This window comes from Equus asinus, chromosome 23 (genome assembly GCF_041296235.1).
Source record: "Equus asinus isolate D_3611 breed Donkey chromosome 23, EquAss-T2T_v2, whole genome shotgun sequence".
Lineage (NCBI taxonomy): Eukaryota > Metazoa > Chordata > Mammalia > Perissodactyla > Equidae > Equus > Equus asinus.
The window spans coordinates 13,201,045-13,227,686 of NC_091812.1; the positions used below are offsets into that span (position 1 = coordinate 13,201,045).

At 46.6% G+C, this 26,642-nt stretch overlaps 1 protein-coding gene across 4 annotated transcripts in view; it reads right to left on the bottom strand.

The window, feature by feature from the left end:
- LOC106845824 (uncharacterized) overlaps window positions 1-26,339 on the bottom strand; it is a 96,107-nt gene extending 69,768 nt beyond the window's left edge. For 2 of the 4 annotated variants that reach the window (XM_070495962.1, XM_070495964.1), the window contains exons 1-5: window positions 26,029-26,339; window positions 11,474-11,629; window positions 10,873-11,186; window positions 6,497-7,019; window positions 2,391-2,516 (exon numbers count right to left, since the gene is read on the bottom strand). In XM_070495962.1, coding sequence (XP_070352063.1) covers window positions 6,587-7,019; window positions 10,873-11,186; window positions 11,474-11,602 — 876 coding nt within the window. In that variant the 5' untranslated portion in view covers window positions 11,603-11,629; window positions 26,029-26,339 and the 3' untranslated portion in view covers window positions 2,391-2,516; window positions 6,497-6,586. Of the gene's footprint in view, window positions 1-2,390; window positions 2,517-3,493; window positions 3,527-6,496; window positions 7,020-10,872; window positions 11,187-11,473; window positions 11,630-26,028 lie in introns of all 4 variants that reach the window. The other 2 variants (XM_070495963.1, XM_070495965.1) reach the window with 2 other exon arrangements.
- Window positions 26,340-26,642: the final 303 nt, after the last annotated feature.

A 26,642-nucleotide genomic window follows, 5' to 3' on the forward strand; every position in this document is an offset into this window, starting at 1 on the left:
ATACCAAAAATGTAATTGTTAGATGATATGTATTCTTTTTTAAAATTCTCTGAAACCACTGTACTGTTTTCCATAGTGGCTGCATCACTTTACATTCCTATTAACAGTGCACATTGTTTCCAGTTTCTCCACATCCTCCACAACAATTGTTTTTTTGATAGTAGCCATCCTAATGGGTATGAAGTGGTATCTCATTGTAGTTTTGATTTGCATTTCCCTAGTGATTAGTGACATAGAGCAGTTTTTCATGTGCTTACTGGCCATTTGTAGATAGATCTTCTTTGGAGAACTAAATGATTTTTTAAAAATATTTTTTATTGAAATTTACCAACATATAGAAAAGCATGCTGATTGACTCAAAGTTTTGTTTCCAGTAAATTATGGTTGATTATACAAACGGTTTTCCTTAGTTGAGACAATTCAGAGTTCATCAAAATCATCATATCATGTCCATCATGAATGGTATTACCATTCCACCCCGTGTCCCTTCGGGAAATAGCTACAGTTAGAGATCAGGATATATGGCTATGAACTGCCTCAGTACTGGCCCCTGAAATATCTATAAATAGTATATCTCAGACGTGAATCCAAGTAATGGTAGATTTTGCCCTGAGAATTCCATTCCAGGTAATCGTATAAAACCTATCAATCAACCAACAAACAAAAATACAGTGAATGCTATTTTCCCTACAAATGGAAAATCTGTTGTAGGACTTTTTCATGGTGAACATAGCCTGTCTTTTTTGCTTTCTTTCTATCACAGATTGAGGCACCCAACTGCAGTGGCCAAGCTGGGGTGAGGGCTGCTGCTCTGCACAGAGAAGAGTGAGGAAGCCTGTTTTTTTTGGGTAAAGAGTTTGAGATTATCTAAGGATATTCTACAAATATAAAAGTTCTTTGTCTATTTTGTTTAGTTCTTTGTATTTTTTGCTACTTAGGTATTATCCGTGCCTCGCTTTTCTGTAGCAGTGTGTGCAGTCAAGGAATAATGGTATAAAAATATAAATAAAATATACGATTTAAGTTGAAATAAAAGAAGTAATATACATTTGTATTAAAAAGTTGTATAATTTGTTATTTTCAAAAAGAACAAAACTCCTATTTTGAGGCCTCTGACCTCTAGACGTCCTACTGAGGGTGAGAGAAATGTCCAATTTTAGTGTCCCCTTACCATTAGTAGATATTTTTAATAAGTTTATAAGGTCATTCTGTGAAATAAAGGAAACTACATACACAGATTTCATAACATATTCATGATTCTAGACTAGTAGCTTTCAGTTTTTTCTATTGAAAAAAGAATCATAAGGGTTAAAACTGTAAACTATTACATCCAGAAATATTTAATCAATTACTCCGTCTTGAAGCTTCACCGATGAAAATTACACACTGGGTGTTTTTAGAAGAAGCTCTTTCAACTTTTCATTTTAAGTAATAATTGCATTTCTTTTACATATTTCTTTGTAATTTGTGTATTTAAAATGTGGTCTGGGTTTTCACTCAACTACCATATGATTTATTCTACTTCTTTGGAGTAATTTTCTAATAAAATAATTAATGACAACAGCATAATGATTAATGATGATATATTATCCTTATAGCTCCTAGGAGATACAAGTGCTTTATTACAGATTTCATTGCCTTCATCAGTACTATGAGGCAGACAGGATGAGAGCACATTATTCCTTTTATGGGAATTTAAAACACAAAAGAGGTTTAAGTCATGTCAACTAATATTTGCATGTTTTCTATGTCCATGGATACGAATATTAGTTCATAAATGTGGGGAATTATTTGTTCTATACAACTATTTCATTTATGAGCCTACTACTAACCAAAGTGTTCTCTCAAAAAGAGAAAGGTTTACAGTTTCCCAGATTAATGACATGCCAGTGATTACCAACTTTTATCCTTATTTTGCTTAATTTCATTAAACTCCAGGAAAGTATTTTAACAAAACAATAGTTCCATCAAAGAATTTAAAATGAGATTAATTGATTCTGACTTGACAGTTTTCTGTCTTTCACTTAAGTTTGGGACTTTGGAAATTACTGGTGTAGTTAAACAATACACAGCAGGAGAAATTGCCTTGGCAATATTTAGGAACACCAGCCTCAAGATCCAAATTCCTATAGCTTAGGGCAGAGGTGGGTCTGGAATCTGGATTTCCTGAAGTCTAGGCTTGAGTGCTTTCTACTCTTAGTTTATGAAACATACAGCTGCAATGTTTTGTACCTACTTTCATCAGTACATGCTGCAAAATAATGTCGTTCTGAAGACCAGCTTAAAAGAAGTGTAGTCATGGACTTCAAGTGCAGTCACTCTGTAAGTTTAAAATTGTGTCATGCTGAAATTTGATTGTATATTCTTATGGTGTGTAATGAGTGACATACCTGCCCCAGGCTGCCGCATTTGTAGATACCTTATTAACTGGAACACATGAAGAGTCAATGACGGTTGATTTGTTCATTTTGTAGCAGAAACCGCAGTCTGGATCCAACATACATTCATCACAGTAACTGGAAAATGAAAGAGTCACAGTCACGTTAGCAGAGACTATTGGTGCTCCTCTGCATTTTCCATTCTACTTTGCAGTCAGCTTGAGGCCTCGCACGGGACTAGTTTTGGCGATGGCAAAGTGACATGTGCCAAGGCAGGTGAGAGCTGGCAGGTCTCTTCCGTCTCTCCCTCCTCTGGCTGCAGTAACTTCAGAAGCCACTTGGAGATGGAAAAGGCTTGGATCTGAGACACTGGATGCAGAAGAACCCCCATCCACCTGTAGCAAATAAATACTTGCTTTCCTATGCCACTGAGATTTGTTACCAAAGAATGAACTGGCCCACCATGCCCAGCTGACTGGTTCCAAATTATACAAAAGCATTTATTTCTCTTAATTGTCTCTGTCATGTACCATATCTTTTAAAAATGGACAATATATATGTATCCTGAACTGGAAAATTCAAATAATGAAAAAATTCTATCTAAAGAAGAAAGTTAAAAAACAAAAATACCACCCCCCAAATAATGGTCATGTTAACATCTTGGTGGACATCTGTACCTTAACAAATATCTATTGAGTATCACCTATGTGTTATGCTTAATTTAAAAGAAGCTGGTGTAGGAAAAAAGGCTAACTTTTCTCTAAGTTAATTACATCTACAGGTTAGATCATGGGGCCATAATCAATTAATCATTGATTAATAGATTAATCATTCACCTAGCAGCAGTATCTTGACTGCAGAAAAATTCTAAAGAGGCAAAATCCTTTAGAGGGCAGAGTTTTCCTATCTAAGCCTACAGCATGCAGCATGAGTTTTCTTGCTGCCACCTCATTTGCTAGACAATTCTGGAGCACCGCACATACATGGCAGGCACATGCAAGGCACTGGAGACACTAAGATGAATAAACCAAAGTCCCTGCTCCTTGGTAGAGAAAAGGTGAGGATGAGAAAGAGAGACACAAGGAAACGATGTCAGCGCACTAGAAAATACTTACCAACTACTCTAGGGACAGAGGCCTGTTCATTTCCTGTAAGAGTGGGGGTAATTTCAGTGGTGATATTTGAACTGGATCATGAAAGAAATTCACCAGGCAAAGAGGCAGAGGCAAGGGCATTTCAGAGAACTGCTTATTTTACAGTTAAGGATCAGCCAGTACAGACTTCTTAAATATCCACTGTGTACAAGTAACTATACTATGGAGAAACAGGGTAAGAACCACTGAAAGTTACCCAAAAAAGACATGATTCCTCAAAATCAACATACTTCTCTGATTCCTTTAGCTAAATGGAAAAACACTGGTATTGTTTAAAAATTAGACTATTATCATTTCAGCCTTCTTCTGTGAACTTTTCTTTTGCAAACAGCCATCCCTATTTTTAAAGGAGACTTCAGCCCTACACTAAAAGCAAAAAAGAGGCCTTTCAAAGCCTCGTGAAAGGTCAACGTACTTAAGAGAGGTGATACAGCACCATAAATATAAAGCTGACCACACGCACTGTGATAAGCAAAATAAACAAAACAATAGAAAGTGCTAGAAGTACTCTGAGCTTCTGGCTTTGAGAAGTACATGAGGCTAATTTGGAAAGGAAGATAAGTCCTAGTAGTATTTTGTTTGTTTAGTCTGCCAGTACAAGGTGGAATCTATCAACCTTGAATGCTCCAATGGCTTTAAATGATACTTATTTTGGAAAGGTCAACTCACCCATTTGCAGAGATATGACTCTACTTTATTTCTTTAAAAATAAGTAATTCCTATAAAAGGCCAAAAAACATAATGACAAAAGCTAAAAGGTACTGAGAACATGCTATATGTGCGTGTCAGACACACGAGGTGTGATCTATAACGCTTCGCCTCCGCCATCACTCATGCAAACATGCAACTCTGACTACAGCTCCCCATTCTCCCAGCTTCATATTAGATGACCCCTACTCTGCCATGATCATTCATTCAACAAATACAAATATTTCACACTTACTGTGTGCCAGTCACTATTCCAGGGGCTGGGACACATTAGTGAACAAAACAGATTCCCTGCCCTTGTGGAGCTGATTTGTATATTAAACCTCCTGGTGACCTCCGGTTAGTTGATCCCTCTATTTGCTCCCCGTTCAGTAGCTTTTCCTTTCTTTACTTCCATCCTTATCTAGCTTATTGACCATGGCCCATCATTTCAACATCCTAAATTTCCCTGCCCATTTATCTTTCCATCTCACCCATCTAGCAAAAATCCTAGCCATATATTTATGCAAACATTTGCCTTTCCTGTGCCTTCACCCACATACACAAATGCAGCTGAAGGAATCACACAACAGAGCAGATCAGTAGTCCCCTGTAATACACTACTACCAGCCTCAAAAGGATCCTCAACAGCCTGAAATTCTTAATGGTTTTCTCTAGTCGACTCCATACAAGGAGTATTTCAGCCACCCTACACAAGGACTATTCTTCAAACCTCCAATGCTGCATATCTCTTTAAGCTCTGCAAATGATGTTGACTCCAGCTTGACAGAGAAAATAGATGAAAGTGGTACAGATGGGAACTTAATAATTCTATAGCAAAAACATATAAACCATCCTACTTTCCTATGGTCCAGTTACAAAGACAAACTGTTCTTCTTACCTAACTTTTCCAACTTTTTTCCAACTTTTCTATCTGGGCTTTCATTCCATTCCATCTCCTTAGGCCATTTCAGACCCTTGTGATTACCGCCACTTCTTTCTCTTACACGTCCACTGTCTTAAGGTAGATGTTTAGGTTTTTGATTTGATATCTTTCTTCTTTTTTTAAACTTTCTTCTTGTTTAATGTAGGCATTTATAGCTATAAATTTCCCTCTTACCACTGCTTTAGTTGCATCCCATATTTGGTATGGTGTGTTTTCATTTTCATTCATCTCAAACTACTTTCTAATTTCCCTTGTGATTTCTTCTTCGATCATTGGATTGAGAAGTGTTACTTAATTTTCACATATTTGTGAATTTCTCAAATTTCTTTCTGTTAGTGATTTCTATTTTCACTTCATTGTGATCAGAGAACATACTTTGTATGATTTCAGCCCTTCTTAAATTTATTGAGGCTCATTTTATGGCCTGGCATATGATCTTTCCTGGAGAATATTCCTTGAGCACTTAAGAAGAATGTATATTCTGTTGGAGGTGGAGTGTCCTCTAGATATGTTAGATATACACAGTTTATAGTCAATACACTAACCTTAAAGAATCTTAACCCCTTGGTTTCTAACAGTCTTCACTTCCACTTAACTATGTGCACATCCTGGAAACTGTTATCATCTAGAACAGGGGTCAGCAAACTATAGCCCTTGAGACAAATCCAGACTACCACCTGTTTTTGAAAATAAAGTTTTACTGGAACACAGCCAGGCCCACTCGTTTACTTATTGTCTATGACTGCCTTCAAGTTTCAAGGGCAGAGATGAGAAGTACTAACAGAATCCACAAGGCCTGCAAAGCCACAGATATTTACTATCTGGCCATTTACAGGGATTTTGCTGATACCCGATCTAGAACACATACACAGATCCCATAAGCAGATTCTTCACTCCTTTCCTTCAAGACCCCTCAGTTCCTTACTCCTGAAAAGGACAACTGCTCTTCTACCTTAACCTTCCACACTTCTTTCTTCCTGATCTTTCATGGCTTTGCATCCTTTTCTGCCAAACTTTCATGGTAAATCCCTTTAAGTACTCTCACCAGACCCTCAAAGTCTTTGTACTTAGGTCCTTCTACATAGTCATCCTAACAATTTTATGTTTGACTCTTTCCAACCATCTTTCTTCTTTCTTCCTTCATCTAGGTTGCTCTGTACTGGTGGAGAATTAACACAACCAGGCACACTGATAAAAGTACACATTCACAGTATTGAACTGCAGCTGGATCCTCACTGCTGGCAGGGCACTTTCACCTGTCCCTATTGAGTGACTTTCCTCATTCCACACGCTCGCCTCCCACCAGCCGCCACGCCCACGCCCCCAGGTACCTCTCCCAGATGGAATCATCTTCGCAGGCGCCCCGGTCGTCCGTGTCCGGCGAGCAGGGAGAGCGGGAGCTGAAGGAGGGCCTCCTCAGGCTAGCGGCCGCGGCTGTGGAGGCCCCGGCTGCTGTGCCCAGCGGGGACACGGACGCCGGGGGAGCAGACGAGCCCGGCCCAGGAGAGAGCAGCAGAGCGCGGCCGGACTCCGCCGGGCTCGGCTCTGGCCAGGCAGGCGCGGCTCGCCGACGCCTCCCCGGACGGCGGCCCAGCAGCCGCGCGCGCTCCCCGCGCGCGCCGCCGCCCACACGCTCCCCGGCCGCTGCCCCGACCCCCTCCGGCGCTGGACTGCGGACAGCGACAGGGACACCCTCCTGGGAGAACTCCTGGGCCCTGCCCACAAGCTGCTTCGGACCTCCGCGGAGCGGCAAGGTGCGCTGACAGGGACGCAGGGTCCCCGCGACGCTCGCTCTCGGGGAACTGCAGCCTCCTCGGGTTTGACTTCAATGTCACACCCGAAGCCATGCAACGCCTACAAGAAAACATAGGCAGTATGTTCTTTGACAGCAGTCTTAGCAGCCTATTTTCAAGTACCACGTCTGACTGGGCAATGCAAACAAAACACCAAAGGAACAAATGGGACCACATCAAAGTAAAAAAAATCTTCTGCACGGCAAAGGAAACCCTCCACAAAACCAAAACACAACCTAACCACTGGGAGAAGATACTTGCAAACCATGTATCGGATAAGGGGTTTATAGCCAAAATACAGAAAGAACTCATACAGCTCAACAACAACAAAAATCAACAACCCAATTAAAAAGACGGGCAAAAGATCTGAGCAGTGATTTCTCCAAAGAAGACTTACGGGTGGCCAACAGGCCTATGGAAAGGTGCTCAACATCATTAGCCACCAGAGAAATGCAAATCAAAACTACAAGGAGAGGTCACCTTACCCTGCTCAGAATGGCTCTAATTAAGGAGACAAGAGACAAGTGTCGGAGAAGATGTGGAGCCGAGGGAACTCTCCTACACTGCTGGTGGGAGTGCAGACTGGTGCAGCCACTATGGAAAGCAGTAGGGAGTATCCTCGGAAAACTAAGAATACATCTACCATATATATGATCCAGCTAGCCCACTGCTGGGTATTTATCCGAAGAACCTGAAAACACCAATGCAGAAAGACACATGCACCCCTACGTTCACTGCAGCATTATTCACAACAGTCAAAACTTGGAAGCAACCTAGGTGCCCATCAAGGGAAGAATGGATAAAGAAGACGTGGTATGTATACACAATGGAATGCTACCCAGCCCTAAGAAATGATGAGATCCGGCCATTTGTGACAACGTGGATGGACCTTGAGGGTATTATGTGAAGTGAAATAAACCAGAGGGAGAAAGTCAAACACCGTGTGATCTCACTCATAAGTAGAACATAAAAAACAATGACAAACACACACAGAGCAACGGAGATTGGATTGGTGGTTACCGTAGGGGGAGGGGGCAGGGGAGAGAGCCAAAGGGGTGATGAGGCTCACATGTGAGCTGACGGACTATCATTAGTTTTTGGGTGGTGAACACGATGTCATCTACACAGAATTCAAAATATATTACAACGTACATCTGAAAGCTACATAATGTTAGAATCCACTGTTACTGCAAGAAAATAAAATAAAATAAAATAAAATAAAATAAAATAAAATAAAGAATTGTAGGAGCCTCAAGAGGCTAACAGGCTTTTGCAAAGTTATTCTAGGGATTTGTATGGCTTAGCTCAGGGCGGCAGACACCAGCCTGAGACACAGCTGTGACACAGCCACTAACTTCAACTAAACTCTATTCCGACCGGAGGGAAATCAAAACTACTGTAATCATAATTTATTGAAGGCTTCACTTTGTGCCAGATCCTGTGCCAACTGCTTTGCACCAACTGTCTCCTTTAATCCTCACATCCAAAGGGCAGGTTACCGTTATTCTCCCCATTTTAAAGGTGAGGAGGCGGAAGCAGAAAGATGGCAATCTGCCTGCCATTCACAGAAGGGTTTTCTAGGTAACGACATGACTTTTGGACAAGATTTAAAGGTTTAACACGTTACAGTGAAGATGCAGATCCCAGGATCACAGAACGTGCAAAACACTGAGTCCTGCCAAATGTATTAAAACACTAATTATGGATCCTCACAATCTCTTGGCCTGTTTTTTCAGATGAGGGAAAACCCAGTGTGAAAAACCGTTGAGGAGATGTCTGCAGATGAGGACTATGCCTGGTCTTGAAAGCCGGGAACTATCCCAGTAGATTCTGAGTCAGTGGGTCCAGAGTAGGCCTCGAGCGTCTCCGTTCTTTGAAAGAGCCCCACAGGCTACACTTCCGTGCCCTTGGAGTTGGCCAGTACAGTCATGCCCTACGTCAGGACGTTTCAGTCAACAACGGGGGTCCCATAAGATTAGTCCCATGGAGCCTAGGTGTGTAGGAGGCTCTGCCATCTAGGTTTATGAACTCCGTGGTGCTTGCGCCATCACGAGATTGCCGGACCACGACACGCTCCTCACAACTTAGCCCCACTGTTAAGCAAAGCATGACTGTACTGCCTTAGATTCTCCACGGTTCCAGACCCTGCACTGTTTAGATGACTGCACACGCAGAGGGCACCGTGTCTGAGGCAGAGAGCGGCTGGAATCACAAAAGCTCTCGGCAGAGACTCAAGGAAAGGCGTGCTCTGCTGACACGACTCTCGACTTTTCTCTGTGTCTGAACTATTTTACAGCTAATCTACGTTTTTTAACCAAGCAGCTTTGCCAAAAGAATGTTCCCAACAAATACTAAACAAACCAATATCAACAATACATATTAAATAAGCCTAATCCTACTAGGCTACTGAAAAGGCTTTTATTTCCCTGGGATAATTTTGAACAGCATTAGATTCTTTTACCAAGAGCAGCCAAGTCCAGGGAGATTATTTCTAATTCCACAGTGCTACAGATGCGGTCAGGAGCAACTGCAAGCTGGAAAGGAAACAAAGTTGGGTGTAACCCATTCCAGTTCACACGTTTCACCAGGGACAGCCTCCAAGCCTTGAATGCTTATGTATGCATTTATCCATTTATTTAATCAACCACTACTAAGGCCTACCAAAGGCCAGACACTGCTCTAAGTACTTTACGGATAGGAAATATCCTCTAACCTTTACACTCACCTATGGACTGTGTATCATAATCATCCCCGTTTTACAGATCAGGAAACTGACACACGGAATGGTACAGTAACTTGCCCAAGTTCACACAGCCCGTAGGTGGCAGAGCTAGGACCCATCTGACAGAGTCTGGCTCCAGAGTCCACGTTCTGAATCACCACGCTTAGTCTCCAAAAACCTAGAGACAGCGCCAGCCTTAATCGAAAAGTTTTGTTTTCCCCAGCCTACAGTCCCTACGCGGCGCCAGTCTCCAGGGCATTCTTTCCGCTTCTCTGACAGGCCATACTCCTCCCTTGCCCTGTCCCAACACTCTCCCGCACAAGTCCTCCTTTTCTTTTAGGCATCTGCTCTCAGCTTGAACATCACTGCCTAAGTCACAAAGTCTAACAGTAAATGCTGTCTTTCTCAGCACTCAACACAAAATTGCTTTTACGTATCTCCTAGGTAATTAGCTGCTGCCTGTCTGTCCTTTCCAACTAGGCTGTGAGGTCCAGTACGTCAAACACCCTATCAGTCTTGCTCACCAAGTGTCCAGACCACTGAACACGCACCAACCAGAGGAAAGGAAGGACCTGTCCTAAAGTCAACTCTCCAGACTTTCTGTGGAAGGAGGGAACGAACGGAGCACCCTCGAGCCTCACGCTTTCTTTGCCAAACTTTCAAGTGGGGGACACATACCTGTGCTCACAATGCTCCCCGGACAGCCCCCGCTGCACCCCTAACAGGTAGACTTCTGCACAGTCAAGGGCTTTGGAAAGCACTGGCTCTGCACACGAATAGTATGTGGCCCTCGACAGGCCACTAACCCTGAACCGGCCTGAGCTTCAGGGGCACAACAGGCTTCATGGAAACCCCAACGGAACGTAGCCTCTCAAAGAGGGAGACCTGCACTCCTCAGAACGCATCGAGACCAGTGTCCTTACCGACTTCGCGTCTGGCCTTCCAAGAAGCCAAGACCACGGGGGCCGCTTCAGCGCCCGACTCCCGGGCACCGCATCCCCAGGCTGGCCCCTGGGCAGGTGCCCAGCACACACCGCCCGTTCCACGAACGCGGGAAGCGCCCGAAGAGACCCCCTCGCTCCCCGCGCCGCACAGCTGTCCCGCCACCTGACGGGCACCTCTCAGCGCACAAGCCTAGTCCTCAGGGACACGCTCGCCTCCCACCAGCCCCCAGGCCCACGCCCCCAGGTACCTCTCCCAGATGGAATCATCTTCGCAGGCGCCCCGGTCGTCCGTGTCCGGCGAGCAGGAAGAGCGGGAGCTCAAGGAGGGCCTCCTCAGGCTAGCGGCCATGGCTGTGGAGGGCCCGGGCTGCTGTACCCAGCGGGGACACGGACGCCGGGGGGACGGAGGAGCCCGGCCTTGGGGAGAGCAGCAGAGCGAGGCCGGACTCCGCCGGGCTAGGCTCTGTGCAGGCAGGCGCCTCCCCGGATGGCGGCCCAGCAGCCGCGCGCGCTCCCCGCGCTCGCCGCCGCCCACACGCTCCCAGGCTGCTGCCCCGTCCCCCTTGGGCAGTGGGACAAAAATCTACATGTAGAAGGTCTGTATTCTTTTAAGACAAAACCAGCAGGAGTCCCAGAGTGGGGCTGTTCTTTGGTGGTCCTCTTAGAAAATGGATTTCTCATTTGTATGAACTTACCAAAGGATCAAAGGCCCAAAAAAGGAGTGAAAGAAACAGAAGTTTCTAACAAAGCTGACAATGGAAGGATGGCCAGAACCAGTATCAAAGGACGCCTACATAAAGAGTCTGGACCTCTACCAAAAATGGGAGGTCCAGGCCCAGGAGGACTTACCACCAGGAACCAGAGCCACCAGGAGGAGACGACAGAGCACAAAAGATTCTTTGCAGGCACCTTGCTTGTGTCTGTGAAGTGGCACCAGAATTGAAGGTCAGTAGCTAGGGATCCCACTTCTGTCACCATGTAAAGTCAGCAAATAAGAGGCATAAACTGCAAAAGAACCGAAAAGTTTATTTGGGGTCTCAAGAATTGCAATTCAGGAGATGTAGATTCGAGCAGAAGCTCAAATGTGCTCCTAGGAAGACAAAGGAGGCAGGGGTATATAAAAGGAAAGGACACAGGCTTACAAAGGTCTACAGTGAACAGTTACTGACTGGTTCTGGCATGGGGTGAGCTGACTTGCCAGAACATAGTTGGTCCTAGGCAGACTGTCCCTTCTTGGAATGAGGAAACACTTCAAGATGTGACCTCTGCTGTCAGGTAAAGCTCAAAAGTTCAGTTAACATCTGGTGGTGGATGTGGTGTACAAGCATAAGCCCCACTTCCTTAATGGCCTCCCAGCTCCATTTTAGAAGCCTTGAAAATGGTACTCCATTTTGTCATTGTCATCTACCACAGTCACGCACCATGTAACAATATTAATGATGTTTCGGTCACTAATGGACCACATATATGACAGTGGTCCCATACGGGTAGCACCACATAGCCTAGGTGTGTAGTAGGCTCTACCACTTAGGTTTGTGTAAGTACACTGTGTGATGTTCACACAACAGTGAAAGTGCCTAATGATGCATTTCTCTAAACATATCCCTTTCATTAAGTGAGGTGTGCCTGTACTGATTTTAGTCTTGTGAATGTTGAATAATGAATTATTCATTTCAATTATTTGAGTCAGCCCCACTGGCTGAAGATGGTAAAGGCTGACTGAAGCAAAAAACTAAAATTTGTTATTCAACATTCACAAAACCAAATGAGTAAAGAAGAACTTTAAGTTCTATAACAGGGTTCATGTAAGGCAAAAACATTCTAAAGGAAAGCTGGATTTGAGGACATATATGATTCTGAGTGTAAATGTCTGGGTACAAGCAAAAATTCCAGGGAGCATTTCAGACTTTCGAGGCAGTGGAATTGGTGAAACCAAAGTCAAGCTCTCCAAACAGTAAAGGGGGCCCAGGTAATATCTGGAGTACAGGTGGAACAGGCAGAAAATTCCATCAATGTAATTGTATGATATGATGAACGGACAGAGTTGGAAAATAGGATGGCAGGGTAGGGCAGAGGGACCTGGAGGGCCCAGGATGGATGGAGAGATCAGCTGGGCTGGTGGGGGGAAGGGACCATGGGCACACCCTCTTCATGTCCCCTCCCCCACCCTCTGAAACCCTTTGTGACTCTTCAGTGCTCTGTGATGCAGGCCTGGGATTATAGGCAAGTGCGGACACTCTCAGAGCTCAGTTGCCTCAGGCAGCCTTGCAATTCAGAAAATGGAGTTCAGTCAATGGAATGTTCTCTCATTTCTGAATAGCCATATTGAGTTGTTTTTGAGCATCTGCTCAACATTCTTAGATAGTGACTATAACCTCACCATCGTGTGTGGGTTGTGGTTGCTTCTTCTGTTCCTGTGCTTCCTGGTGGGGATTCCATCTTTACCAACCTTCTGGAAAACCAAAATCTACCAAAAGGTAAGGATCCCTGGGCAAGCCACCAACAGGGATTTTTTATTGTTGTTTCCATTTCTAGTCCCACATTTTTAAATGAGCTGGTCCAGAGAGACTCCTAAGATGGCAAGTCTGAATAGAGGATAGAACATCATCCTTCTAGGGGAATAGACCAGGCAGGACTAGGGGTTCAGCTGGGACTGTTTCCTATTTAAAACTCACAGACCATCTGGGTGTGGTGGAGGATTCCTGGATAAAATCCCATCAGTGATTTCACGGCCCTGCATTAGGTTATTTAGAGAGTCTGGGATCTGTGTAGGAGAACACTGTTCCCAACACTGGATCATGAGTCACATTCCCATGTCGGGCGTCATTCGACCAAACCGTCCTTTGTATTGGGCAGATCAGGAGAGCAGGGCTGAGCCTCTGAGCAGACACTGGAGTGTGAGCTCTGTCCCAGGATACAGGGTCCTATCTGAGGAAGCACAGATGTGACTGTGGGCCTCAGAGTCTATGCCCTCCTTCAGCAGAGGACTTCTGACTGAGAATACCAAGCGTGGACTCTAGCCAAAAATCCTTCTTCGAGTTTTTCAAAGAAGGAAAAATTGAAAGTATCTTATCACCTTTAGAAATTCAGAAAGGGAAAGAACACAAAGTGCTAGTAATAAAAATAGAGAGTGACATTAATCTTAGATGAATATCTGAGTTTCCTAAAGAGAGGAGCAAGCCAACTAAGTCCTCGCTCCTCATTCTTTTCTTTTTGTTCTCAGCGTCAGGGCAGAGCCAAGAGGAGAAGAAAAGGTGGAACATCAAGTGGTAAGGTTCCACCTATCCCACCTGAGCTCTCCAAGGGTGACCCATCCTGTCCTCTCCATGAGGTCCCAGGTCCATGGTCTCTGAGGATGTCAGTCGCTAGATAGAGTCCCTCTCAGAAAATAGAGGCCTCAGAGGAAAGGCTCATGGGAAGGTAGTCAGAACCCGAGACATTTCTCAGATTCCTGCTCTGTCCAGCTCTGGGCATGAAGCAGTGATGGGCCTGGACAATGGGTGTTGCCCAGTGGGTTGCCGTGGGAGACGTCAAGAGTCAGAACTTCTGTCTCCTGACCTTGTGAAACCACGTTGACTTCCTGGATGATCAGACTCCTCTTTGAGGTAACCATTGACCTATGTTCCTCACATGGTGGTTTTGAACATCCCATGGGATAATGTATGTGACAGTACTTTATAAATGAAGCAACAAACACATGTGAACCTTATTAATATTATCATTGACCGTTTGACCACATCTACTGATTCTTGGGGCTTTCAGAGTTAATAGCCCGTTAATATCCCAAGGGTCTCCCCTAAAGGGACTCCTGTGTAACACCTATGCTTCTGCCTTTATTACATGTAATTCACTCTTCTGGTTTCCCAGGTTGGAGAAACTACCAGAGGGAAAGAGAGGAGAAAAGGAGGCTAATTTCTATTCTGAAAAGGTGACTAGTCTTTTCTTTCCTGATCCCTCTTTGACATGTTCTCTGCAATTCCAGGGATTCAGTACAGCCTGCAGTAGTCATGGGAGGGGTTTGCCATAGGAACGGGTATGTGAATGAAGGCCTTGGGATGAGGGCTGCTGAGTGTATGGTGAAGTCATAGATGTGGGGCATTGTGAAGGGGCAGCAGGCTTCAGGTGGCCCCTCCCCTGACAGGCCAGCAGGTCCTCCTTTCCTTGTTCTGGTCCTGGCTACAGTTTTCTACTTCCTGTCTCCCGCAGGCCCCTAGGCTGGCCTCGCGATACCACCCACCTTCGTCAACTATTATGCCCAGACCCCTCCTGTGAGGTGTGTAATAGCACAACTGCAGAGATCAATCGGCTGCTGTTCCTGGAGGACCTGGAAGATGATACTGCCTCTGTGTCCTCTCTGGCTTCCACAGCTTCTGGGACTGAGTCATCATTCACTCTGTCCTCTGCCTTCTCAGAAGTCCCTCCAGGAGTCCTAACACCATCCCCTCCACCTGACCCCTCCCCACCGCCCCCCTCCGTTCTCTCACCTAACCCAATGACACCCTTAGCTGACTTTCTTTCACCCTCACCACCGAGTCACTCTATGCCACCAGAGCCTTTTCCTCCCTTGGAGTCCAAATTCCCAGCAGACCATTCCCCACCCCAACCCCTTGCCCTTCCCCCTCTCCCACCACATGACACCCAGGCAACGGGTCCTATTCTCCAACCACAGGCCACTCTGTCTCTGAATACGATCTTCTCTCTTGACCGCACCCTTTCCCAAGATATTAACCCCTTACCAAATTTGTCCCAGATAATGAATCCCAATGACTCACTGGCTTGTCATCACGCACCACCAAGCCTGTCTGTCTCACCACTGACAGACCACCCTTTAACTGTGACTCAGTCTAAATCGGTTTCCATCTTATTGAAGTCTGTTCCAGAGAACTCATCTCCAGATAGCCCTGGTGGGTTGTCCACTTATGTCCCAACAGTCAGAGGCACTGACCATTCAAGCCTGTCAATTTCAGAATTATCCTGGTGGAAAGCTTGTGCCAAAGACTTGTTCTTAGCACCTTCCACCTTGGCACCACGTGATTTTAATCGAGAGTTTCTTGCCCTCCATTCTTCAGAGTCCTCTCTGGAGAGACACCCTACAGCTAACCTTATAGAGCCTGGTAACCTCTCATTTCACAGCCCTCATGTCCTGGCACTCCTGGAGAGACAAGTCCGAAAGAGGAGTGATTTCCTGATGTGGAAGGAAAAGGAGAAGAAGAAGGGTTCTTTTCCAAAAAAGCTTAGGCCAGGCTACCAACTAAATCCTTCGGGGAAAATGTTAGAGTCAAATGCTGATGAGTGTGACTCAGCATTCTCCCTTCCTTTTTGGAGCAGTGCAGGCAAACCAAAGGAGCTGCACATGCATGAGCAGCCCCCATATCCTAAAATCTTGGAGGACCATTTACAGGAAAAATGTATGCAGCTCTTCTGGGGTCTCCCATCTCTGCACAGCGAGTCCTTGCCCTCTGCTATCCGTGACTCAAGTGACTGCACCACAATCTTCCTTTTCAATACCATCTCAAATGCCTCCACGGGCCAAGAATCCCCAGTACCTCTCCATCGCCCACCTCCATCCTTGCCTGAGATCCAGCCCCAGCCCTTGCCTCAAACCCGGCCCCAATCCCAGCCCCTACCTCTCACTCAGGTCAAGTCCCAGGCCCACCTTAAATCCCCACTCCCAATCCTACCATCTGGTCCTCCACCCCAGATAAGGATCTGTGGAGTGTGTTACCATAGACCCCAGGATGAATCAGAGTCTCTCACCTCATCTGAAATTCAACAACTGGAATGGAAAGTGTTGCAGAAGCAACAGGAAAGTTTGTGGGGTTCCCCCTCTGTAGTCCAAAGATCTCAGGAAGAATTTTGTTCTTCAGCTCCCAACTTTCCTTACCATCAGGCCTCCCAGGCCCATGCCTCCATCTCCACCCTTTCCGTAGAGTTTCCTCTCAGTGATGAGCTGAGGAAGAAACTGGAACATCACCTTCGAAAGAGGCTCATCCAACACCGGTGGGGCCTGCCCCGCAGGATCTGCGAGTGTCTGTCACTGATGATGCCTCCAAGAGATTTCTCAGAGATAGCTAAGTCAGAGAGCAATCGTGGACTCTCACAGATCTCGGTGAACAAAGATCTAAGTGTTGGATTGAGCCAATCCAAAAGCTTCCATGAGAGAGGTTCAGAACTGCTTCATGTAGAGAAGGAGATGGGGAAGGATCAGGGACATAGCCCAGAGAACGGCCCCAAAGCTCATCTGTTGAGTGACCCAGAGAGCTCTTCAGATAAGGATCTGGCATATGACTCTGAGAAAGACCTAAATAGTCACATGGCAAGTCTGTCAGGGAAAAATTCAAGGGCCTTGGAGGAAAGTCTAGATCAGAAACAACTTGAAAATGTCCTGAAAGCACATTTGAGCAAGAAGTTTGAGGAAATCAGTGAGGCTCGGCTCCCTGGGACTGTGCGCAGTTCATGGCATGCTAGCAAGCAGACATTGCTGCTTCCTGACAAATCCCGCACCCAAATAACACAGAAGAGTTTGCCACCTTCAGTGGGTGGGGACTCCTCCCTGAATACCTTCCAGGAGCTTTGCTTCATTGATTCCAGTGCACAACAGATGATGGAAACCCATATTAAAAGCTTTCGTATGACGATGGAGTGGGGCCTTCCCTGCAGGGTCCTTGAATCCATACAGGCGTTTAAATTGGAAGATGCTGCATCCCAGTCCTTGCCCTATTTCTACTGTCCCCCCTCAAATAACCCAACTTTGGAAGTGGACTCCAAATCGCAGGGCTTCGAGCCCCATAGAGGAAGCTCTAAATCTGTTCTTCAAGAAAAAGCGGAAACAACAAACTCAGCCCTGGTCCTGGATCGTCTTTGCCCTGCTACTTCACCTATGGGCAGGGAAGGACAAGGGGTGCCGAGACAATCACCCTCTGGTATCAACCAAGAGATTGCAGAGGTTGTTCAGAGGAGTAAGGGTGCCAGGCAGACTCATCTGCCTGTCACATGTGGCATCACAGGCAAAGCGAGTCAGAAATCTACTCAGCTAGGCAACAGATGCCCCCCAGAGCTGCCTGCAAGGCAAGCTGGTGCCAAACACGAGACAAAAGATGAGAGAGTGAGTTCCAGTGATAGAAGAGAAGGGCGACAGGACAAAAAGATGAAGTCGGAACCCTTTTCCGTGCACAACACGGCCAGGGACATATTCAGGGTCAAGGAGCTCAACGCTCTGCAGTCAAAAACTGGTAATGTGTTGACAACCAGCAAGCCAGGAAGCTCCCAAATGATACGTGAGAATCACAGTAAAATAGAAATTACTGGGACCATTGAAAGCCCTGCACCAAAAAGACAAGTTCCCCAAGACCCAAAGTCATCGGATCTTAAGGAACATCTGTTTGGGGAATTAAAGTCGAAACTAGAGAAGAGGAATCAGAGCCAGGTCCAAGGCCAACACACTGACAGTTCCCCTGCCTCAGAGAGCTTGACTTACAAGGCCTCACCGACTCATGCCCACGGTGTCTCTAGTGGGGACATGGGAGCTTCCCAGGTGCTGCGTGTCCATCTGGAGGACAGTGGGATCAGCAGGCAGCAGCGGCAGGAGCCTTGGGTCCCTAAGAAAGACCTAAAGAGGTCCGACGATAAGAAATTCCCACCAGCTACAATGAGAGTGAGCCCTCCGGGCCCCAACAAAGAAGAGCTTGGTGGAGGGGATGCAGGGTTGGGGACATCCCAATCTACAAGAAAGAGTTTCCCTACTCAGATCACAGCATCAGAGATGCTTGGGAGCAAGTCTTCCCAGACCTCATCACAGAAGGCGCAGCCTCCTCCTGAAAGTCTATTCAGAAAAAAGATGAACCACATTTTTCAATGGCTTCGTCCTGGGACAAAAGGCAAAAAGCAAGAACATCCCCAGGAAAAGGGCAGCCCCATATCATCTGCACAGAGCAGAGGCCTGGTTAAAGGGAGAGCTGCCGTTACTGGGACCACCACGGCTCAGAAGACCAGGACGGTCCCTGGGAAGTTCCCAGTGGAGAAACTGGGGCAGCAGTGTGCAACAGAGGTCACCCGCCCTCAAGAGCCCCTTCCTTCCCTGAGGAAGTTTGTGAAAACTGAGCAGAAGGCAGAAGAGCAGGCCCAGGCAGAGCCCATCCAGGGGCATCCTTCCAACTACAGGGCTCCCTCCTGTAAAGTGCCAAACACCAAGTCCTGCCACCAAGAAGTTGTCTTTGCTGGCCAGAATTATCCTACATGTTCTAGACGGATCAGAGACCAGAACAGACACTCTCAGAAAGTCGTGGCGTTTAAAGATCAGCTATTGGATCAGAAGCGTCCCTTATCTGTGCCCCGCAGGGAGCATGTGCCCCATCCAAGTTCCACCTGCAGGCGACAAGCAGGCCCAGGGGCCTCCAGCTGTTCTCACCACTGCTAAAGGCACTATGTTTAGGGATCCGTCTCTATGTCAACAGAAAACGCTTTTCCAGCGTTTCGAGAGCGGAAAATTTCCCACAGCAAAGTAATTCCTTCTTGTGGAGAATACTAATTCTCCCCAATAAATGATTCTGTAATAATAGTGATGTCTTTTCTGTGTCCTGTGTTGGGGGCATGGGTTTCAGGTAACTCAGGGCTTGTGCTTAGGGAAAAGGAGGAGTGAGTTCAGCTCTTACTGATTGCTTCCTCTGGCTTCTGAAAGGTCACCAGTGCTCTGGAGCTCTTGTTGACAAAGCGATATCACGTGCCCCCAAAAGCCCATCTCCTCCCTGATGAAGTTTGAGGAGGTGGGCTCTGCCTCCTGCCTCTTCCCTTAGCCTTAACGAAAGTGTAGAGCAGCCCACACCTTCCGCTCACTGAATGTTTTACATCCTTCAGAGAGTAGGGAAGACAGGTGTTCTCTATCCGAAGAGGGTCAAAAATAGGTATGCAATTCATAAAACAACAATGAAGAAAAAACAGTGGCTTCATCATGATTTAGAGGTCAGTGACCAGAGGACCCCACAGGTGGGTGAACCCTGAATGGGATTTGGGGGGTGGGGGACGGTATTGCTGCAGTGGATCCTGGGCTGGTGGGGGAGGGGCTAGGAACAGCACAGACACTCCTTAAGAATCTGTCATGTGAGTCATATTAATGTGTTAGGGAAGAATACTTTAAACTTTACATTGAGGTTTCCCTACTGGAAAGGCACCTGGGGGAAGTGGTTCCCCTCTGTAGGTATTTCTTCAGACTGCCAAATGATATTTTGTTGCAGAGCAAAAGCATCACTCAGCTGCCAGTAGTAACAATGTTGACCGGGTAGCCACCTACCTCCCAGGATAAAATAAAGCTGAGAGTAAGGAAAAGATGACTTGGAGGAAGCGAGGACGGAAGAAAAAATGAAGAGGGGAAAGAAGGACCTTGCTGGTAGAACAAAGCTTTATGCCTCATCATCCATATGGTGACCCTGTCCTGTTCCCCCTGCCCCCTCCTCAATCTGATCCAGGCATCACCACCTTGAGGCTGATCCAGACACTGCACAGCACACTGATGCCTTATTCCAAAAAGGCACTGGGCTGTTCTTTGAATACTAAACAACATCTGCAGGGAGGTCATCAGGCATGGCATCCCCCTCTTTGGGGAAGGTGATCTTGCTGCCTTCCTTCCATCTATGCTTAATAGGAATATACAAGATCTTGCCCTTAGTGTGTACAGTTCACCTATCAGGATGGAAGTGCCGCCTCTGATATTCACGGCCTTGGTGGAGCCATGGTTGGTCTCCCCCAGAACACCTGCAGCTCATGAACCAGAGGTGAGTCCCAGACTATGCACCAGGTTACAGATATATGGGGGTCTCACCATGGACTGCACACATACCCACCCTTACAATAGGGATTTGGAGGAAAGGCAACTCCACTTAGACAGACTGGGACTCAAAAATTGGCTGAGTGTCAACTGGGGCAAAATTCAAAAAGCATTATGATGGTGAGCATTAAATACATTAAGTTGTAGACGTCTAAGTAAAATAAAGATGGTTACAAGGGTGGAAAAATAAAATACCAATTTTGTTTTCTAAAAACCACATGATTTTAAAAATGGAAGGGAGGAGAAAAAGGGAAAAATAGAATAAAATGATTGTTCTGTAAGTAATAAGAGGGGGTCAAGATATAGGTGACAAACGAAATAAGACTCCAAGTAAGGGAAAGGAATTTGAGGACATTAGAAAAGATACAAGTATAATGGTAACTATTGTAACAAAACCGCCACGCACGCGCACACACACACACACACACACACACACACTACACAAATGGGGTGAGTATCCCACAGGGCACTGGAGGTGGTTTTCCCAGAAAGACTTGTGAATGCTAGGTGTTAAAACAAAAACCAAAAACAAAACCGGTGTCCACTACAGCCTCTCTCACTCCACACTTGTATCTTCTTGTCCAGAGTTATGCCATTGACCCCACAATGTCTGAAACTTGAGGTCAAAGAAAGAATGCAGATTCTGTGGAGGTCCTGGGAGGGGGATGGGGCCCAGGGCAGGAGACTTGAAGAGGTGAGGAGGCCATGGAGGGCTCTACCATCGATGTGGATAGACCAGCCAAAGACCAGCCTCTCAGTTTCTACATCATCTCATCTTAGGGTCCTTTACGTCCATTCCAGTGTAGTTACTGCCACACTCCAGAGCTTATCACCAGGAACACTTCAGCCATCCAGATTATTACAGTCGGACATTCCACCCTTTGGCCTCGTCTCTCATTCTTCTGATTCATATGCCCCTTGTTAACTTTTCCACTCCAGGCCGTTCATTTTTCCACTTACTCCTTGTCTGTCCGTCAAGCTCTTGTTTACATTTCCTCCCTCTCCGGGGTAGACTTGATGGTCTGTCAGGTAACCAACATTTAAAAAGCTCCGCTACTAATGGGCCCCATCCAATCCCTTTTAATCCTTCCTGTCTGGCAAAATCCCATCTCTCTGCCTTTCCCAGAAATGCCTTCCTATAACTAATTGATCACCCCAATGGATTAAATCTCACAATGGAGTCTACCGATGCCACAGTAAATTCAGCCCCAGCACTAGCTGGAAATCACTCACTCATTCCAAAAAGAACTATCCCATGCTTACTAACATGAGAACAAAACAAATGGAGCTCAGGTCGCTGTTTCCTTACTCCATTCTCTCTCCAGGGACACTCAAATGTATTTCAAATCTCCTCCACTTTCCTCAAATTTAGGCTGTCTCCATTTGCTCAGTAGATGTACTGGACCACTGATCACAGAGGAACTAGAAGTCATGAGACGGGAACTTTCCGTCAATAAAGCTTTACAAAAACCTTTTCCCATTCCTCCTTTCCTTCTTTCCTGTTATATGAAAAGAGGTTTCCTTCCTAACCTCAATGGTTACACTTCCTGAAATGTCCTTATTGAGAGAGCTAAACCCTCGTCTTGACAGACTGAGCCCCCTTGCCAGGTATCCTCTCGTCCCCTCCCTCTCTTTAGGAGGCACCCAGCTTCTTTCATTATTTTAAGCTTTCTATTACAGAAATGTTTAAACATGCACGAGAGCAGTGGAACTTCCCATGTACCCCTTACCCCACTTTCACAGTCATCATCTGGCACGTGTGATACGGCCCGTCTCCTACACTATGGTTAAGGGGCAAAAGCCCATGGGAACATCCTGCCATCCGTCTCTCAGATGTATGCTTTGTGCCCATGTCACAGCTCTCACGTTTCTTTGACATTTACTACCTGTGGAGCTCACTGACCCAAAACAGATGGACAGAGCCATGGGGAGGAAACGCACTGAGCTTTAGATGCTCTGGCCATCAGTTCTGCTCAGCCCTGTAGTCAAGCCTGAGAAGTCACTGAGTTAACTCCTCCCTCCACCCCACGCAGAAAGGAATCTTCCTAAGCAAATGCAGTGCACGGTGTTGCGGTCCCTCAGTCACACAGTGACTGCAGCACATAGAGAGCACAGAAAGAGAAAACTGCACATGTGATAAGGACTTCACATCACCATGCAAGTGTTTTCAAGATTTAGAAGAAAGTTTTTTTCCTGTAATACATTTAAAACGAGCTACTGTATGATGAGTTAAACACAGGAGATCAAACACTTTTTTATCTCCTCTCCTTCCCCAAAAGTAAAATATTACATGAAAAGATGCTCCACATCATTAGTCACCAGGGAAATGCAAATCAAAACCACTATGAGATAGCACTTCACACACAGGATGGCTAGAATCAAAAAGTTAGATAATAGCAAGTGTTAGAAGGCCGAGAAACTGAAACCCTTCTATGCTGCTGGTGGGTATGAAAAATGGTGCAGCTGTTTTGGAAAACCGTCTGGCAGTTCCTCAAAAGTTAAACACAGAATTACCATATTACCTAGAAATTCCACTTCTAGCTAGACACTCAAGAGAAATGAAAACATATGTCCACACAAAAACTTGTACACAAATGTCCATAGCAGTATTATTCATAACGGTCAAAAGATGGAAACAACCTAAACGTCCATCAACTGACGAATGGGTAAATAAATTACAGTATATCCACACAATGTAATATTTTTTGGCAAAAAAAAGTACTGATACATGCTACAATATGCACAAACCCTGACAACATTACGCAGAAGTGAAAGAGGCCAGTCACAAATAACCTCGTATGATTCCATTCATACGAAATGTCCAGAACAGGGAAATCTAGAGAGAGAGGAAGTAGACTAGTGGTTGCTTAGGGCTGGGGGGATGAGAGGACAGGGGCATGACAGCTAAAGGTTATGAAGTTTCTTTTTGAAGTCATGAAAATGCTTTAAAATTGACTGTGGTGATGGTTACCCATCTGTGAATATACTAAAAATCATGGAATTATACACTTTAAATGGGTAAGTTGTATAGTATGTGAACCATATTTCAATAAAGCTGCTAAAACAAGTAAAGGATTTAAAAAGAATAAGGCCCTTGAGGAGGACAAGAAGGGGAGAAGATATGACAAAAGATGTCAACACAATTTTTGAAGACGGAAATCCGGTGCAGGAGTGGTAACTGACTAGCAGAGCAGAGGAAGTGCCGGCAAACCAACTCACACCACAAAACCCCAGAAGACGGACGACCCAGTGGCACCAGATAAGGAAGAAATTAAGGGTTTCATGCTGTACACATGTTGAATATTTTGTTCTTTCCTTTGGTTCTTGTTTTATATTATCTATAATTTTTTTAAAAAAATTTTGGGGGGGGATGCTCTTTTCCAGTATTTTGTGAAACCCTGTTGAAGTGTTAGCACGCTTTAAATGTGCAAAGAGGATCCAGGGTTCCTTGCCTGGGACAGAACCTGCGACAACTGTTTTAAAGTCACCATTGCACACTTCTGGGGTCTGGGTAGGCTAGCGATGGCAGCTGTGGGAATCAAAGCCAGAAATCTCAAAGGTTAGGCAAAATTTGGGACAACAGCCAACGGTCCATTTTTAAAATGTATTTATTTAAAGATAAACTTGTGGAAAAGTTGCATGGATGGTAAACAACCATATACCCTTTATCCAGGTGTACCCATTAGTATTTTGACCCATTTTCGATATCTCTCCACTTTGTCTCTGTCTCCGCTCCCTCCCTCCCCTTTCTCTCTATATCAGCACACACACACACACACACACACACACACACACACACACACACACACGAATGCCCATGAATGTGCCATGTCCGCGCCCAGGATCCAAACCGGCGAAACGCTGGGCCACCAAAGCGGAGTGTGCAAACTTAACCACTCGACCATGGGGCCGGCCCCACCTGAAACTATTGTTGGTGGAGCTTATCTTGCTCAGACTTTAAAGGATGATTTTACAATCATGAGAATGTATTTTTTTGCCAAAAGAATGTTCCCAACAAATACTAAACAAACCAATATCAACAATACATATTAAAATAAGCCTAACCCTACTAGGCTACTGAAAAGGCATTTATTTCCCTGGGATAATTTTGACAGCATTAGATTCTTTTACCAAGAGCAGCCAAGTCCAGGGAGATTATTTCTAATTCCACAGTGCTACAGATGCGGTCAGCAGCAACTGCAAGCTGGAAAGGAAACAAAGTTGGGTGTAATCCATTCCAGTTCACACGTTTCACCAGGGACAGCCTCCAAGCCTTGAATGCTTATGTATGCATTTATCCATTTATTTAATCAACCACTACTAACGCCTACCAAAGGCCAGACACTGTTCTAAGTACTTTACGGATAGGAAATATCCTCTAACCTTTACACTCACCTATGGAGTGTGTATCATAATCATCCCCGTTTTACAGATCGGGAAACTGACACACGGAATGGTACAGTAACTTGCCCAAGTTCACACAGCCCGTAGGTGGCAGAGCTAGGACCCATTTGACAGAGTCTGGCTCCAGAGTCCACGTTCTGAATCACCACGCTTAGTCTCCAAAAACCTAGAGACAGCGCCAGCCTTAATCGAAAAGTTTTGTTTTCCCCAGCCTACAGTCCCTACGCGGCCCCAGCCTCCAGGGCATTCTTTCCGCTTCTCTGACAGGCCATACTCCTCCCTTGCCCTGTCCCAACACTCTCCCGCACAAGTCCTCCTTTTCTTTTAGGCATCTGCTCTCAGCTTAAACATCACTGCCGAAGTCACAAAGTCTAACAGTAAATGCTGTATTTCTCAGCACTCAACACAAAATTGCTTTTACGTATCTCCTAGGTAATTAGCTGCTGCCTATCTGTCCTTTCTAACTAGGTTGTGAGGTCCAGTACGTCAAACACCCTGTCAGTCTTGCTCACCAAGTGTCCAGACCACTGAACACGCACCGACCAGAGGAAAGGAAGGACTTGTCCCAAAGTCAACTCTCCAGACTTTCTGTGGAAGGAGGGAACGAACGGAGCACCCTCGAGCCTCACGCTTTCTTTGCCAGACTTTCAAGTGGGGGACACATACCTGTGCTCACAATGCTCCCCGGACAGCCCCCACTGCACCCCTAGCAGGTAGACTTCTGCACAGTCAAGGGCTTTGGAAAGCACTGGCTCTGCACACGAATAGTATGTGGCCCTCGACAGGCCACTTGCCCTGAACCGGCCTGAGCTTCAGGGGCACAACAGGCTTCATGAAAACCCCAACGGAACGTAGCCTCTCAAAGAGGGAGACCTGCACTCCCCAGAACGCATGGAGACCAGTGTCGCTACCGACTTCGGGTCTGGCCTTCCAAGAAGCCAAGACCACGGGTGCCGCTTCAGCGCCCGATTCCCGGGCACCGCATCCCCAGGCTGGCCCCTGGGCACGTGCCCGGAACACACCGGCCGTTCCACGAACGCGTGAAGCGCCCGAAGAGACCCCCTCGCTCCCCGCGCCGCACAGCTGTCCCGCCACCTGACGGGCACCTCTCGGCGCACAAGCCTAGTCCTCAGGAACACGCTCGCCTCCCACCAGCCCCCAGGCCCACGCCCCCAGGTACCTCTCCCAGATGGAAGCATCTTCGCAGGCGCCCTGGTCGTCCGTGTCCGGCGAGCAGGCAGAGCGGGAGCTCAAGGAGGGCCTCCTCAGGCTGGCGGCCGTGGCTGTGGAGGCCCCGGCTGCTGTGCCCAGCGGGGACGCGGACGCCGGGGGGACGGACGAGCCCGGCCCGGGGGAGAGCAGCAGAGCGCGGCCGGACTCCGCCGGGCTGGGCTCTGGCCAGGCAGGCGCGGCTCGCCGACGCCTCCCCGGACGGCGGCCCAGCAGCCGCGCGCGCTCCCCGCGCGCGCCGCCGCCCACACGCTCCCCGGCCGCTGCCCCGCCCCCCCTCCGGCGCTGGACTGTGGACAGCGACAGGGACACCCTCCTGGGAGAACTCCTGGGGCCCCGCCCACACGCTGCTTCGGACCTCCGCGGAGCGGCAAGGTGCGCTGACGGGGACGCAGGGTCCCCGCTATGCTCTCGGGGAGCTGCATCCAGTGCTCCTCCCAAATGCTGGCTGCCTCAGGAAGCCCATAGTGATGTGGTCCCTGCATCATTTCTAGTCCCCTCCTGTGTCCTTGTTCCAAGAAAACTGCTCGCTTTCTCCCCCCAATGGACCCCTTGATGCTGCGG